This window comes from Sebastes umbrosus, chromosome 6, assembly GCF_015220745.1.
Source record: "Sebastes umbrosus isolate fSebUmb1 chromosome 6, fSebUmb1.pri, whole genome shotgun sequence".
Classification (NCBI taxonomy): Eukaryota; Metazoa; Chordata; class Actinopteri; order Perciformes; family Sebastidae; genus Sebastes; species Sebastes umbrosus.
This window is the reverse complement of record NC_051274.1, coordinates 26,429,223-26,442,924: the sequence shown is the minus strand read 5'-3', so window position 1 is coordinate 26,442,924 and position 13,702 is coordinate 26,429,223. Positions and strand designations below refer to the sequence as shown.

Here is a 13,702-nt window from a genome sequence, read left to right as displayed (position 1 = left end):
TAGGGGTCTGGCCCCCTCCAAAGGCTCACAGAATGAATCTGAAGGGGTCGAGAGCTGATAAGTGGGGGAAATGTTTCTCTACGACTACGTCCACTTCTTATAAACAGTCTATGCTTATCATATGCTTTTTAAAGTAAAATCTTAATCTGAAAAGTAAGTACTGTAGTAATTATAGCTGTCAGATAAATGTAGTTCAGTAAAAAGTACAATAATTCCCTCTAAAATGTAATGCAGTAGTCAGGACTTAAGAAAATGTGCTTTCCGTAACAGTTTCTCTCACCTCCTGGCTATTAGTTAATTTCTCAGATTTCCTTTATCTCTCTTTTCTCACATCCATTTTGTGTGCAGTATTTCCAGCACACAAAACATTAATGATGGACAGCAGACAGGAAGCGAAAGAGGAGAGAAGGATGGAGTAAGAGATAAAAAAGAAATGAGCAGAAAGAGAAAGCAAAAAGTATCTCAGTAGAGAGAGGAAACAAAAGTGTAAAGGGGAGATAGAGCTCAGGAGGTCAGGAAGTAAGATGGAAGAAGGTGAAGAGTTTGAAGAGAGGTAAAAGAGTTTAAGTGGGAATCAGCTCTTTGTTCTCATGTAAAAGTGAATCTCCTCACGTATGGTGACTGATGCAACCTGAGCACCGAGCGGTGAAACCTGCCCCAAAACTCACACGGTGTCGTTTGGGTTCAAGTTAGGAAACCGGGAAGCAACCATGAGAAGACATATTAATATATGTTCAAAGGGAATTATATATATATATATATGCATATATATATATATATATATACATGCTCAGTATTTTATTGATAGTGATAATACTTTCTTGAAATATTTGACAGTAATATAATATATTTTATATGATTTCATTTGGATGGATGGACCATTACAGGCTGTTATAGGAAGCTGTGTTGCTTCAGCTTCATTACTCATGCTTTCATGTGTGTACTTCTTTGGCATAAATCACCAAATAGCCCATGAAATAAGGAATAATCTGACAACATTATTCATTATTCACATTCGACATTAATTATTATTAGTTATTCTCAGATGGATATCTCTGTTTGTATATCGCCGGCAATGTCCCGGCACTGAAACGGGGGAGATGGAGACAAACAGAGGAACATATCAGCTTGCCGTGCGAATACCTTTGAATGTTTCTCTCCGAAGCTTCGAAGCTCAAAAAATGGTATTCAAGACAGCCCTATACGTGGATTACATACAGTACGCTTTCATTTTGTGGGATATATATGAATTACAGTGCATTACGTTTCTTAAGTATAGCTACGAACGGTGTATGAGAACAGCCTGACCTAAAGATGGTCCATCCCAACCCCCTTTCCAAGGCTTCTGCACCGTACAAGAACATAGCACCCATGGACTGGAAAAAACATTGCCAGTGGATATAATCCAGGCAGCAGCTAGTCGCTTATATTTCCTCCAAAACATGAAAGAAAAATTGTTTTAGTACATATATGAAACCATTATCATCACCGCCGCCTGTCCACTTCAACAGCTCTCCCTGGTTCTTCCTCTCTCCTCTGCCCCCACTCCAAGCCAGTTACATCAGACTCAGCAGGGAGCCACAATACCAGAGGCTGAGCTCAATTACTGTGTGAGTGTGTGTGTGTTGTGCATGCACGCGCACGTGTGGTGTCACTCACTTCCCCATTTCCCCTCTCCTCCGCCCAGTGGGCTCCTCTTCTCCCCTCCTCCTCCTCTTCCTCCTTCTGCTTGTCATCTCTCTCCTTCTGGTAAGCCTTCAGCTACACAGGCCTCCTCCATTTTGCATTGATGTGAACCGTGTGACTACATGTGTGTGTGTGCTTGTGCTTGTGTAAGTATGTGTGGTGCAGTAGAGTACAGCCTAAAGCAGCAGCCAGTGCTAGGGAAGTGTGCGCTCGAGCAGAACAATGGCATTCTGGGTAAAAATAGCCTTGGCTCTGTTGGAGAGAAAAAGGGAGACGGAGGGTGACAGGGAGAGAGAAGAGAGGGAGGGTGAGAGCTGAGAGGAAGAGGAGAGATAGAAGTTTAATGATCATGTAGTGAAGAGAGAATAGAGGGAAACTGCAGGTGCAAATGTGTGAAAAGTAAAACACAAAGACAAAAGGATGAGACTGAGTCAGACTGGAAGTGAACTGAAACTGAGAGGAGCTTCGGCACAAGAGAACTACTCTACTCAGTATTTTAAACAGAGGGAGAGCCATGGTTTGGTACGGTTGCCATGGAGTCTAATCGTATTTAACATTGGATTATATTTAGGATATATCACTGAAAACAATATATTAATATGAACATTTTTCCAATATCAATATATATTACAATATGGTAAACGTATGTAAAATCACATATATAATAATCAAATTGATGTTCATCACAATTAACATTAAATATCTTAGATACTATTGGATGGATTGCCAAGAACTTTTGTACACAGCCCGTTGTCATTCCCAGGGCGTCAAATACCAATGTACGAGACACCCTTTAGCACCAGTATGAGACACACCAGGTTTCCAAGTAACTACAATGTAAACCCATCCACGTCAATATTAAAATCAGAAAAAGTGGTCAGGGAGTGTGGTTACGTAGTTTAAAGAGCGAAAAGAAATACATAGGGTGGGCGGGAGAGGTGGTGCTTTGGTCCGACAAACACAAAGCTTTCATCCAGGAGACCGCTGTTTGAGTCAAACAATGAAACAAACCAACAATGTGTTGATTGTCTTTGTGTTCACAACATTAAGTTTCACTTTCACTTTACAAACAGTAATTTTAAGCACAAACCATGATGTTTCTTCCTGAACCTAACTAAGTGATTTTGTTGCCAAAACCTAAGCGTTTTTGTTTGAATTCACAACGTTAAGCACATGTTTCCTGCGACCGTAGCGGAGCATCATAGTTTTGACGCGCTGGGCTACCCAGTGCTTTAGAAAGTGACACAAAGAGGTCCTGACGCGTCAGTATGTGACAAGTTGGGATGAGAACGTGTTGGACATTCATGGTTACCGAGAGGACATATCCGACTAACTTCTCCTCCAGTTCCACCAGCAAGTTGAGCAAGCATTTGTGGTTTTATCTCAGCAACAAATTTGGTACAGACATTCATGTCCACAAAACCAATGTCTGACATCACGGTGACTACCTCTTACTTTTTATATACAGTCTATGCTAACTACATGATTCAAGTTGAGGAAGCATCTTATTTTGAAGTAACCCAGGTTTCTCCAAAGCTTGATAAGGGTTTAAGTGAGTTTCTGAAACCATTAGATGGTATTTTCAGGTGCCAACACATCTACATACACACATTATAGTAGTAGTATAAAGATAGATAAAAAGAGACAGAGAGGGAGAACCAGGCAATACCACAAATATTGGCTACATAGGATACCGTTCCCCTCGGGGCAAAATATGACAAATACGTCTCCTTCATCGATGAGTAATTGGAAGGCCTCCCTTCGGCCGAGGGGTAAAATGAGGGTTGAACACGATGGTGAGTTATTTACACAGATTTGTCATAAATCAAATCCACTGGTGGAAGAGATATGATGTGCAATGGACGGGCATAAATAAAAAGGGGTTCATTACTTTTGTGAAAAGAGATGGAGGAGAAAAAGAGCAATAAGGAAAACTAGATGAAAAAGGAAATGTAAAAGGAGAGAAAAAGAAATAGCTGAAAACAAAACAGAGAGAGCTGGAAGGTAGGGTAAAAATACGATACAGAACAATACAACACTGGACAGCGTTTGAAAGGACAGACACTTAGAAAGAGAGAGTCTGAATGCAGGATGAGAACTGATGGAGCATTTTAGTGAATTTTATTGACAGGAGGAGAAAAGGCCAGAGTGTCTGTGCTATGTAGGTTAAGTGGTGCAGCGATGGGCTACTCTGTGGGCCAACACACACACACACACACACGCACACACACACATGTGATGATGTGATCTGTAGGACTGAATGTACTCGCTCTGGGAAAAGGAGGGAATGAGTTCACCTTAGGGTCTAAAACTGATTCAACAGTCTCAGAGGCTACTACTGTACTGTACAGTCAGTGTGCTGCTTTAGGGGATGTACACACACACAAGCACACAGAAAGTATTAGCTATCGGCTAAGTAGCTTCACACAGTTATACACACACAGGGTCAGCATCGTACAGTAGGCTACATTCTGTACTATACGGCATCAGGCCAGGCGTAGAGGAAAACATGTATTGTATGTGAAAGTATTTACTTTAAAGGCCACAGTATTCAGGATGTTCAGTGCTATTTCGACTGAATAATCAATAAGATATATATTCCTTTCAGTATTATACAATTGAGTGTTGAAGCAGTTAGTCGATTAGTTAGACAGTCGACAGAAAATGAACTGACAGCTATTTTTATGATTGCAAAAATGATTCATGCCAGACATTTTCTGCTTTCAGTTACTTTTATCTATCATGCCTTACGTCCCTTCGTGCTCATAAAGCTGCAGCACAATCAAATAAAGTCTGGTCTGCGCCTCAGATTGCACAAAATGTCATTAGTTCTTTACATTTTTGAAGCTGAAAGCGTTTTGGTTTGGAGAGAGATGTTCAAAAGAATTAGTGGTTTTAGCAGTGGCTTTAAAGAGAGGAGCAGAAAATAGTCCTGCATGTTGAAGCAAACCATTAAACATCCTCCTGGGGGGGAAGTTTTCAGCTTTAGTATCTCATTTGATCACAGTCGAAATAATTAACCACCATTATTTCAGCCCCGTCGCACAGAAAGGCGTATGAACGACACGATAATGCACGAGGCAAAAGTGTGCAATAAGAACGTCGTTCTTGCTTTAGGCGTGTCATTTGTAGAGAGCTCGTGACATAGAATAAAAAGTAAGAAAGACTGCTTATGGCGGGAGTGAGGGGGAGGTGGATGGGAGATCCAGGAGATCGGTGTTTTGTTTTGTAATGTTAATGACGTTTGTGACGTGTTTTACATATATGCTACGTTGTGTCCGTACGTATTGTACTTAATTTTTTTGTACTTATTTTAAGACCAACCGTGACGTTTTTCCTAAACCTATCAAAGTGGTTTTGTTGCCCCCTGCTGGTGCTGCACCTTCATACACGCGTGTAATATTCACGCCTCAACGAGGCAAAAATGTGACCCTGACACGCTATCCTCTGGTGGACAAGCAGGTCTATTACATGTTTTGGCATGAAACCGGGTTGATTATTTATTTTTAACATGTGTACATGTGTCCTTCTTTTCTCAAATGGTCCTCTTCTTCCCTCTCTTGTGAACAGCAGCTTAAACTTTGAATGATGACAGGAAGGACTTCATATTTCATATATGGTTAGCTGGATGGTTTTCTAATCATGGATGATTTTGCTGTTTTTTCTCTTATTTCTCTGACGAATACTTGGTATTTATAAGAGATAGCTGGGTTACAACAACATCGAATTATTGTCTCTGATCAGCCTATTTTTGCTCAACGTTTGTCTATGTACATTAGGAGTGCCCCTTTATGGTAATGAGTTGGTCATGCCCACCAGATCTGTGTTTCAACAGGAGAGAAATAAACAGACAGCAACACACAGATACACATTATCTGTCTAAACTCTGTTCACTATAGAAAAGGCAAATGAGAAATGAGGCCTTAATACAGAGTGATATAGAGCTGATATGGTTTTATATGCACACAGATGTTTTACTGAACAATTCATTTCTTGGTGCCGTTTTTCTATTTTCAGAATAAAACATTCAGCTGGGAAATTTCTAGTTTTTCCATTTTGTTTTTCTTTATTTTTTCATAATTCTTTATCTTATTAAATCCAGGTATCATTACAAAGGTTTAAATGGTCTTGAGTTTCTATAAGCAATAAGTACTTCAGTGTTCACCACTCGACCCAAAGCAGCATTAGTCACTGCGTGGTCTTTTGTATGACGCTCAATAACAGATAAAGTCTCAAAGGGATTCAGAGAAAGAGAGAGAGAGAGAGATAAAGGGAGAAGAGAGAGAGGAGAGGAGGGGAGTTAGAAAGAGGATTGGTGAGTTTTGCGTAGAGAGGATTTCATGAGTGGGTGGAAAAATACAGAGATGGGAGATAAGTGTTCAGTAGGGAGGGCTGCATCTGTCAGTTATTCATTACATGAGTAATACGGACGCTCTTCAGTCCAGAACAGGACCAGTTACTCTCCTGGATGGAGAGAGATGGAGAAGGTAAACAGAAGGTGTATACTGGAGAGTGAATTAATGTTGAATATTACAATATAAGGATGCACAATTAATAAAAATTTGATCGAAATCGCAATATTTGAGGACCAATATTTGTTAAAGGCGTAATGTGTGTCAAAATACCATTTTAAATTAAATATTGTGGTGCTGCAGAGATGTCCTAGCCTTCACATCATATTCTACACTTTGTTTGATACAGATCCCCATACAAATCTTAATCATTTGAATATGTTTTTAAATGAAAATGAGAATAATGATGTAATAATTATCATTCCCTCTGATATCGCAAATTGCAATATCAGTCAAAATAATCACAATTAGATATTTTTCAAAATCGTTCAGCCCTCTTATGCAAAATAAGAGATAACTCTTAGTTGAAGAAATGTGTTTTGAGTTTTTAAACAAAATTTTAATTCATTTAAACTCTCATTTCTGTCACTATTTTTTGCTGAAATCACTCCTGCGGCTTTTCTATTTGCACTTCCCAGAGATCACCTGTCAATCAAACACTGTGGGCGGGACAGTGACATTTTCTTTTCAGCCATGGTGGCAATCGATGCTCATACTAAGTCCATTCTCTTCTGCCTCTTTTGTTTTATTTTTTATTTTTTATTTCTAGAAAGACCTGGTAGCACTGTGTTCACATCAGCAAATTGAAAAGTTGGTGTGTGCGCATCGCAGACTAATTGTTCATCAGTCAGCCTCACAGTGTGAGGAGTGAGTGGAGCCGATGTCATGAAAATAGGTCTGTAGCTGTCAGTGTGACTTGGCCTTTTAGAAATGTACGTCAGCTTAGCTTACCCTGCTGCAGCTCTGACAGCTCTGTCTGGAAATAAGATTTACAGAGTGTATTGTATAGTAGTTTATGCGTGTGTGTGTGTGTGTGTGCTGTTTGAGTGGAATCGACATAGTCAGCATTAAGAATATTGATCAGTGCTTTAAACTGTCAATCTTACTTAACCAGAGAAGTTGAGTGACAACACATCATTTTAATGGAGGACGAGTTGCAGAAGGACAGAGGGGTTAAATGACATTTAAGTCACACACAGAAACACACACTTAGCTGGGAGCTGTCTAGTGTTGCTGTCTTTACTGTTGAGCAGTAATAAACTACTTGTGGAATTTTTGACAGTTCTGGTATTCAAACAAGCGACATACTCCTGATTTTGTTATTGTGCTCACTAGTGCCTTTCCTCTAGTGGTGGAAGGGAACTAAGTACATTTACTCAAGTACTGCACTTAAGTACAGTTTTGTGGTACTTGTACTTTACTCAAGTATTTCTGTTTTATGCTACTTTAAACTTCTACTCCACTTCATTTTTTAAGCAAATATTGTACTCTTTACTCCACTCCATTTATTTTAAAGCTTAAGTTACTTGTTACTTTGCAGATTCAAATAAATAATACAAAATATAAATCACCCAATAAATTATGATGTATTATTAAATATTAATATAAAGTAATAAGAATCAGCTCCACCTTTACCAGCTGATACATTAATGCATCAATAATTATAATCCAATGATATAATATGTGATTCTGCATAATGAGTACTTTTGGTATTTTAAGTATATTTTGATGCTAATACTTAATACTAATACTTTTGTCGGCACACATGCACGCTCGCATATGCGCGTTCGCGTGTAGCCGCTGTACCCTCCTACTCTGCCTGCTCGCCTTCACTCAGACAGCTCAGCTCGCTCCACCTCTAGCCGTGAACGCGCGTTCACTACACACTGCAGAAGAGTTAGTTTAGCTCTGAGAATATCTAGTGAATGCACAGGGGACGTTTGTGCAGAAATAAATGCTGCAGCTCCTCCAGACCAACAGAGGTTCTCCATGTCTTGTGAAGTGACGGAGCTCTACAGAGAGTTACGTTGTCTTCTCGTTACCGACCGGGTGCCGGTGTCTCCCTGCTCTCTCCGGCTGCGGGCGGAGAGAGCAGGGAGACACGCTGCAGAGCTCTGCTGCTTCAGCCTGCACTTAGGCAGGAAAAGCCAACACTAGGATCAGATCTAAATCATATTCATGGAGAGACCTTCGTCTGGTCAGCTAACATTAGTGCCAAGCAGCTGAAATATAGAGTGATATTGTGTTTTTAGCTGACGTGTGTCGCCTCACTGTTTTGAGCGATGCTCGTTCAGGTATATTTAGAGCAAGGCGCGAGCCCGACGCTGACTTTCGTTGATATCACGGCCACAGGTGTCGCTGTTAACAAGCATTTCTGAAAGTTACAAATAGTCCCTTTAAGTCAGATTTTTATGCAGGACTTTTACTTGTAACAGAGTATTTCTACACTGTAGTATTGCTACTTTTACTTTAGTAAATGATGTGAGTACTTCTTCCACCACTGCTTTCCTCCCACGTTAGTGTTGATGCTTTGAAACTTTAACAGTCTTTTCAAAGCACCAGCAGTGAGCTGGAGGGAAGAATTTGGGAAGCTATAATAAAATCAGGGAGTGTGTCTTCAAATATGTTTTATTGGCCATATTACGACGATAACATAATAACAAAAACATTTCTGTTCTATTGTGAAAAACAGCCTGGTTGTCACTAACCGTGTTTGGTTTTGTCCTCTCTGTGTTTCAGAAAAAGGAGTGGTTATGTCTCAACTGCCAGACCCAGCGGCTATTGTCCGGAGGAGGTCTCGACGAACCTCCACTTCCTGTTCCTCATTCGTCTCCCAAACACCCGCCAATGGGCTCGCCCCGTCACCAGGCGCCGACCAGTCAGCAAAGCCCTCTCCACAAAACCATCAATCAGCAGGGGCCCAGGCCGACCCAGCCCCAGACGCAGAAAGCGCAGGCGGGAACTGGCGGTAGCGGATCGTTTGCACCCAATGCTGCCAAACAACTGACCGACTCCAAGACCACGACGCCAGCTACGGCACCGGTATCGACCACAGAGAGCCAGAAACATCCGAAACCCACGGAGGAGAAACCCAAAACCGAGCCTGAGAACCAAACTGCCAAAGACCCCAAACTCTCCCAGAAGAAAGGAGAGCCGATCACACCGATCAAGGAAATCAAGAAGTCCAGGCACTATGACGTAAGTCCGATTTTTCTTTTGTAACAGTGCTTTACTACTCTGTATGTTATGCTATGGAAAAAGAACAAAAGTTGATAGTAAAATGGTTTTACGGCTTGTGAAAAGTGAACCAAATAAATAAGACAGAGCAATTTACCAATACCAAACAAATTAAACTGATTATCAGTGAATATTCTGTGTAAACCATAGTGTAACATACAGACCGATGTACCAAACATGGCTATAGTTGTGTGACATTTTTACATTTAGAGCATGTATGCAGGTTATGTGAGTATGCATGGCTGTTTCAGCGTGGCCCTGCTTCACATTCATACAGTTTTCCCATCACACTTAATGAGCTTAATGAAAGCTCTTGTTCAGCACCAGATAGTCGACAGGATTTAGCCCACGTTGGACCTCCAAACACCTCACAGAGATGAGAAAAGTAGATGATAACAGGGCTGCAATCCAGATGATACTTGTGTAAACCACATGACAGGGAGAAAGCACACAGTGAACTCGAACACAAACAGTTATTGGAGTGAGTGCAACATCTGGTCCTTTGGGACTACACTGCACATCTGTACCTATGTTTAAATGTAAATATTGTATGTACAGCCCCAAGATATTGTAACGTAACTCACTGTAAAACCTGACCAGGTTTTGTGCAATCGGCTGGTCAAAGGCAGGACCTAATGGTAGCAGTTAGCAGCAGTTAACTAATGTTTGTTAGTATATTTGTTGTAACTTGTACAGCTGCTGTGTCAGGCTCATCTACGTTTGTTGCCATATTTCTTTTGCTATTTTTCATGATTGTAGCTAAGTAGCTCGCTAGCTATGTAGGAGGATGGCGTCCCCGTTCTTAATTCTGCTAAGCTCTGACTGGTCAGTTGTTTCTCCAACCGGTGGAAACATCCATCAATGTGCACAATACCAGACTTATTTGAATCACTGAAATCAGAGATGTGGTTGGCAGTTCAGAGGTCTGGAGCCAGGATAAGAGGCTACCGTAAGTAGGAGAGGAGGAGGAACTTCAGGCCTCTAAAAACTAGGGTTGCTCCCTCTTAGTCAATTATTAAGTCTTTAAGATTTCTTAAGTTGAGTCGTTTTTTATGCTTTTTTCATGCTGAATGACTTATTTCCAAGAAACTTATGAGCGCATCTCTTGTAAACACCAGCTTGAAAGTGATACTTTTGTGTGATTCTTTGTGGAGAAACTCATTTTACAGCTCTGTTGATTCTATCAACTAATTGATTAGTCGACTAAGAATTTCTTTGGTTGAGGACAGCCCTATTAAAAACACAGACTCAACACTCCAACATTGCTGCCCCGCAGAATCAGACCTAGTGCTGTAGGTGATAAATGGGCCATGTGGCCAACGGACTTGGGGAAGTTTGTGTTGTCTGACGCCTGAGAAATGGGTGTTAACTTTTGACATCACCATGGATCCTGCCATCGACCAGCCGCCTGTTGCCACATTAGATTTCCTCCAAGGTTTCCTTCAAGGGTTTGAATGCTGTGTTTAGACTCCAGATGTAAGTGAACATGTGAATATGGCTTAAATTACAGATATTTGTCATGACTGGTGCTCACAGATAAGCACTTGTAAAGGTTCATTAAGGTCACTTTGAAAAGATCTGTAAGGTTACTTTAGTTTGGCATTAAGTTGGCCAAGTATCACTGTTTCTAACAACACAGTGAGTAAACACTTCTCTTTTTATGGCAATGGCATATTTTACAAGAGTTCTTGCTGGACTCCCTTTTCTCCTGGTTAATTAAAGAAAGAAAATAGTAAGTAAGAAAGTACCAGTGTATGTTTTCAGCACAAATATCCCATTATTATGAATATTTTAGATCTTCTCCTGCATATTTCTCAGCTGCTGCATGCTGTTATGATTTTAAAAGTAATACGATTTTGTAACTGGTCACTGATCCATAAAATAGTTGTTTTCTTCTTAAGTTAAAAGGGAAGGCAAAACACAATTGCAATGCGATGTGCTCATGCCATGCCCATATGCCTTTGTTTATTTCTTTTATTTTCAGTTAAATTCAACTCAGTTTTTTAGATGGAAAGATCAAATTCATGATTACAGTGACAAGTGAGATGCCTCAAGGTTTATAGAGGCACTGAGCGCCTTCATGTGTTTACAATGGAATGGGACAGTTTGGGGTTTAATAACATCACCAATTTTAGGAAACTCTTTTCCAGATGTGTTATATTTGCCCTGTCCATATTTTTGCCATGCTCTGTATGATCTTTTCTCTGAAAGAAGAAAATACTTTTCCCATGTTATTGTTTTTCTCCATAGCATTTCTGGCTTCCATAATCACTGAGTAGACTCTTGAACTAGTTCATGTGAATTTTATTATTTCTATTCAGCTTGGTGATCACAGCCCAGCCTAGTTTTTGCTTTATTATACTACAAATTGAAAATAATGATCACCTTCTTTACAAATCATTAATTTACATCACAAAATATAGTTGTGGTGTGTCATGACACCACCTAAGGTTTTCTGTGGAGCCTTCTTATTTAAAATTGAACCAATTACTTTCTCCTATAACGTTGGACGTCCATGGCTGTTTTGAAAGCATGTCATTGATTCACTTCTCGCAGATTGCTGAGGCTGCAAGTGGCAGTATGGACTACCTTGAGGAGGGGGGAGTGAAAGTGAAACACAGATGGAGTGAAATAATGTCTTTTCTTACTCAGCGGCAGCCATCGCTCCTGCTGAAATATTTATAAAGATTGGCTGCTTTCAAAGGCAGAACAGACCTTCCTCATCTAGGGAGCTGCTAGGAATTTAAAGTGCAGAGAACTTAAAGTCTTCTCTGAAGTATTTTAACCATAGTAAGAGGTTTTCTAGAAAACATTTCTTTTAGGGCTGTCAAAGTTAATGCAATGATAATGCGTTAACGCAAATTCATTTTAACGCCACTCATTTCTTTAATGCGGGCTCAGTTTTAAAGCTGGAGTGAAAATACTCACATATGAAACTAAAAAAACCTAAAGAATCCATCGGGACCAACCATGTCATACTAGCTTGTCGGCAATGAGGTGAAATAACGCTCCAAACTTACGCTAAATATTGGCGAAGGAAAACTAGCATGGCCATTTTCAAAGGGGTCCCTTGACCTCTGACCTCAAGATATGTGAATGAAAATGGGTTCTATGGGTACCCACGAGTCTCCCCTTTACAGACATGCCCACTTTATGATAATCACATGCTGTTTGGGGCAAGTCATAGTCAAGTTAGCACACTGACACACTGACAGCTGTTGTTGCCTGTTGGGCTGCAGTTTGCCATGTTATGATTTGAGCAGCATATTGTTATGCTAAATGCAGTACCTGTGAGGGTTTCTGGACAATATTTATCATTGTTTTGTGTTGTTAATTGATTTCCAATAATAAATATATACATACATTTGCATAAAGCAAGCCTATTTGCCCACTCCCATACTGATAAGAGTATTAAATTCTTGACAAATCTCCTTTTAAGGTACATTTTGAACAGATGACATTTTTTTAAATTGCAATTAATTGCGAATAACTATGGACAATCATGCGATTACTCGTGATTAAATATTTTAAACGATTGACAGCCCTATCTATTTTGTATTCTGTCCTCCATCCCCCTTTTCATTCACCAGGTTAGTCCCTTTGAGATTATGATTTGTCATGTTATTATCTGAGACAGAGCCATTGATGAATGAGTTTTGAGTAGTTTTTATGTTCCAGTCATGTTAACTTAACAATCGCTCATCATCAAAAAACTGCAATTTTCTCACTAAAAAAACGCAGTTTGACTGACCTCTTTCCATCAGTGGCTCAAACAATTGTTAACAAACATAACAACTATAAGCCACTTAATGATAACTGTATGATTATGTAATATGTCTTAATAGTGCCATTTATCATATTATTGTAGATTTGAAATCAGACCATATCCTGAATGTTGTTGATCAGGTTTTATTGTTGCATAATACTGTATCTTTATTACATATTTGAATTGTAACTACATTGTAATGAAAAAAAGTATTTATTTAAGAGTTTGTTCAAAGGGCTGACATAGCTGCTAGTGGATCTGATATGCTTTACGATTTATTCAGATTTGGAAATAGGAAGGGCAAATCTCTGCATTTTGTAAATGAACTATATGTAACTGTAAAGAGTGTTACTGTTTTCCTGTATAAACAACCTCAAGCCTTTTCTCTAACATGTTCTCTCTGAATTCATTTCTTCACTTTTTTCTTTCTTCTTTGTGTAATTTAGCAACTTTATTTATGAGATAACTTCTAAGCATTCAATTTTGGCCCACATATGAGCTCATTAACATCTCATATTTAAACAGAAATGTCTAATCGAATAAAGTGTATTTTCTGTAATGGGATTTTAGGGTTCATAAGAACCAAATCGGATGTTGTTACTGAATACATTTTTGTGCTGTCTGTTCAATATTTTCAAGCTAAGACTTTGTTACTCAGCAG

At 39.6% G+C, this 13,702-nt stretch overlaps 1 protein-coding gene across 4 annotated transcripts in view; it reads left to right on the top strand.

Moving 5' to 3' along the window:
- The window catches only part of bsna (bassoon presynaptic cytomatrix protein a), a 184,465-nt gene that overhangs the window by 127,101 nt on the left and 43,662 nt on the right, over positions 1 to 13,702 (top strand). For all 4 annotated transcript variants that reach the window (XM_037771811.1, XM_037771814.1, XM_037771810.1 and 1 more), the window contains one exon: positions 8,778 to 9,236. In XM_037771811.1, the coding sequence (XP_037627739.1) occupies positions 8,778 to 9,236 (459 nt within the window). The remainder of the gene's footprint in view (positions 1 to 8,777; positions 9,237 to 13,702) is intronic.